The sequence below is a fragment of the Hyposmocoma kahamanoa genome, unplaced genomic scaffold, assembly GCF_003589595.1.
Source record: "Hyposmocoma kahamanoa isolate Upper Pololo Valley unplaced genomic scaffold, ASM358959v1 66, whole genome shotgun sequence".
Taxonomy (NCBI): domain Eukaryota; kingdom Metazoa; phylum Arthropoda; class Insecta; order Lepidoptera; family Cosmopterigidae; genus Hyposmocoma; species Hyposmocoma kahamanoa.
Genome location: NW_020653854.1, coordinates 21,949,611 through 21,953,082, shown reverse-complemented (window position 1 = coordinate 21,953,082; position 3,472 = coordinate 21,949,611). Strand labels below are relative to the sequence as shown.

At 36.8% G+C, this 3,472-nt stretch overlaps 1 protein-coding gene across 1 annotated transcript in view; it reads left to right on the top strand.

Annotated features, from left to right (window-relative positions):
• The first annotated feature begins 1,272 nt into the window (after window positions 1-1,272).
• The window catches only part of LOC113232061 (odorant receptor 13a-like), a 9,242-nt gene continuing 7,042 nt past the window's right edge, over window positions 1,273-3,472 (top strand). The window contains exons 1-3 of the mRNA XM_026466687.1: window positions 1,273-1,447; window positions 1,917-2,039; window positions 3,355-3,459. Of these exons, the coding sequence (XP_026322472.1) occupies window positions 1,273-1,447; window positions 1,917-2,039; window positions 3,355-3,459 (403 nt within the window). The remainder of the gene's footprint in view (window positions 1,448-1,916; window positions 2,040-3,354; window positions 3,460-3,472) is intronic.

The window sequence follows — 3,472 nt, the reverse complement described above, 5'->3', positions numbered from 1 at the left end:
AATTTCGCATTGGGCCTCGAAGCGGCTTAGTTAGGACGACCCACTTGCTAAACCGCTTCGGAGACGACAGTCGGGGAGATAAAGGAGGCAGTGCGCCCACCTTCTTCCCCCGCTGTAGACTGGAGTCGGGGGACCCTTACCACCAAGTTTGAGGGTGCCCTTATACCCCGGGGCGCTGGGGCGTCTCTCTATGGTGGTGGGGTTAACCGGTGGGTTTTAGTGGGTCGCTCGCTGTTCCCTCGAAACGAGTGGTATAGTAACGCATTTCCTAGTGTCAAAAAAAGGTTTGGAATCTTTAGTATACAGTATTTGAAAATGAACAGCCTCAGATATTTTGTGGACGTATTAGGAAAACAAAAATTTGGGCGCTTAGACCCCACAACAATGTGAAATGAATTAATTTAACTAAATTAAAGAGAACAATTTATACCTGGCTTCTTTGTCTTCTTTATCTGGCTTCGGTTAAAAAATATAAGATATAACATTAATGCGAGTGATAAACGGGGACAACCTCCACCTGATTTAAAAATGTTAGTTATTACTCAGACATTATTATGAATTGTTTTTGTAATATTTTATAGAGTTGTATTTGTTGTATCTATTTACCGTTCAACTAGAAGACGTTTTCAGGTTCTGAACTGGGAAGGGCTAGGCATCGACATTAATCGCCAGTACATCATTCACCTTCGTTTCGCCGATGATATAGTATGGCTGAGACCATTGAGGACCTCAGTACAATGCTTGATGACCTCAGTAGAGCCTCCGAAAGAGTCGGTCTTAAAATGAACATGGACAGACGAAGATCTTGTCGAATAACCATGTACGGCCAACTACCGTGAAGATCGGAAACTCTACACTCGAAGTTGCTGATGATTATGTGTACCTAGGACAAATTATCTAGTGGTTAGGTAGATCCAACTTCGACAAAGAGGTCAATCGTCCAATCCGACTCGGGTAGGCAGCGTTCGGGAAATTACGCCTTATTTTTTTTCTAAGTTCTTGTCTAACATACCACAGTATCTCAATACAAAAGTCTTCGACTAGTGTGTGTTGCCAGTGATGACTTACGGCACTGAGACGTGGTCCCTCACTATAGACCTCATAAGAAGGCTCTAGGTCACTCAAAGGGCAATGGAAAGGGCTTTGCTCGGAGTTTCGTTGCGAAATCTAATCAATAATGAAGATATCCGCAAGGGAACCAGAGTAACCGACATAGCTCTAAGAATTGCAAAACTTAAGTGGTAATGGCAGAGCACATTGCTCGCAGAACAGATGGTCGAAGGGGCTGAAGAGTTCTCGAGTGGTGACTGCGCAAAAGTAGACGCGGCGTGGGCAGACCGGGTGGTCTGCACAAGGTGGTCTGACGATGTAGTGAAGGCAGCGGGAATCTGCAGGACAGATCGTTGTGGCATTCTTTGGGGGAGGCATATGTACAGCAGTGGACGTGGTGATGATGATGATAGAATTGTCTTGTTATAAGTAAGAGCACACTGCATAGTTTAGTAGAATTGTAAGTTTATTCTGGTTTCTTATTTCTTGTTTATTTTATTATAAGCGGCATGGTTTTTAGTACATTACAAATGACCCTTTATTGGCATATTTGATTTGAATATAATTACAGCTTCCACTGATTCATTTATTCATTTATTACAGCAATTAGGAGGAATAAATAAATATTTCCTCTATATTGTCAATTAATTTACCAGCTTCGATAGTACAATGATAGTGGTCAATAGATGTTAATGTTAACTTCGTAGGAAGGTGAGAAGTCGTCAGTAGAACTATAGGAGTCACAGTGAATAATTTTAGTTGAATTTGCATTGCGATCACTTATTCAATAACCAATCAGAGAGCTGAAAATCGTTTAATAATTGTAGTAAATCTGATTAAGAATTCTTTTAAATTACCGTTTTCAGTTAAAATCATGTCTCTGCTAAAGTTGGCTTGGCTAGCGATAACGGCGCCCGCTCTGGAGGAAGCCACTGGCAAATTGGAGATAGCATTCTTTGAATCCGTCTATCGCATCACTTACGCATTAGGTACCAGATTGTGCTATTATTTCTATCACTTATGTTGCTTCGTTTTGTTTACATACATACATTAAACGCAACACTAGAAAAATCCACAAAATAACGCAGTAACCTGTTTTAGTTTTCTACTAATGTTTGTCCAGTGGTTCGAAGTTGATTATGTGTGCTCGTAAATTTTGTATTGAAAAAGTTTTTTTTATCTATTAAGCTTTGATTTATTATACTGTTACAATTTTTAAATATTCAGCAGTTTATGCTTTGTCACAAAACCTTAAGAAATGCATTTTGTTTAATTTTGTTTTTTTTTCAATAAATGTTGAATATAGTTGTGCTAAGTTAATAATTTGTTTTGTTACTTTGTTTCTAATTCTTATTAATTTAAATATGAGCGTTGCTTTTTTATTTTCTCAGTTCTTTTTTCTTTGTCTAAATGCGCCAATGTGTATTTTCAATGTTGAGTTTTTACTCGGTTTACATTTTTTTTAAAAAGTAATTAAGTAATTTGACCTCCATTTCACCTGATCCGGAAAGGAATCGGTATCAAATGATTATATTTTCAAAATGACTGATCAGCATACGGACTAGATCGCAAAACGACTAACTCTGTAGAAAGACTATAACTTACAATGACTTGGTAGCAAAACAAGTACATGTCGAAATGATCATATCGTTAAATAAATGACATGATACAACGACAAGGTACAATTTAGTTAAAAATTTGCTGTTAAAAAAATACGAATGAAAATAAAGTTATGGAATGGGGTCGAAAGTTACTATAATGAGGTCGGCATTTACACATATATAAATCACTCAATTAGGCGGGTAGATATTAATAACGAAAATTGTGTCTTTATGAAACAACTACGCCAAACTATTTTTATTGTCAGTTAATTTTATTAGATCCTGTATTTTTTAAGTTTATTGAATGTTTGACCACCATAATATTCAATTATTTTTGTGAAGTTACTCCACTAGTTTATTATTATTATTAATACAAAGAACGAAGACTAAGAAAAAATTCGTTCGATCAGACTGAATTCGAACGAACGTCTTCCAGCAAACTGTGTCAGACGCTATGCAAATTAAACCACGGAACGAACTAGCGGACCTTACGAATTATTCTATGTGCTTGTTTGTTGCTTGTTGCAGATTTTTGTTTTTGGTTTTTAACGACTTTATTGCCGTAGCGCCATCTGTGAGAAATATATTTCTTCACTCATTAGATCTAACAAAAAAATCACAAAATATATGATAACACGCTTTCAAAACGATGATATGATAACGATGTCTAAAGTTTCTTTTTTACATATATCGTAATTTCCAGGCTTATCCTTATCCGACAAACAAACCATCCTCTACTACATTTATAGTTCTACGGTCAAATTCATAATTGTGCTTTTCATTGCCGGCGAATTATGGTATCTCCTCAGCATTTCTTCAAG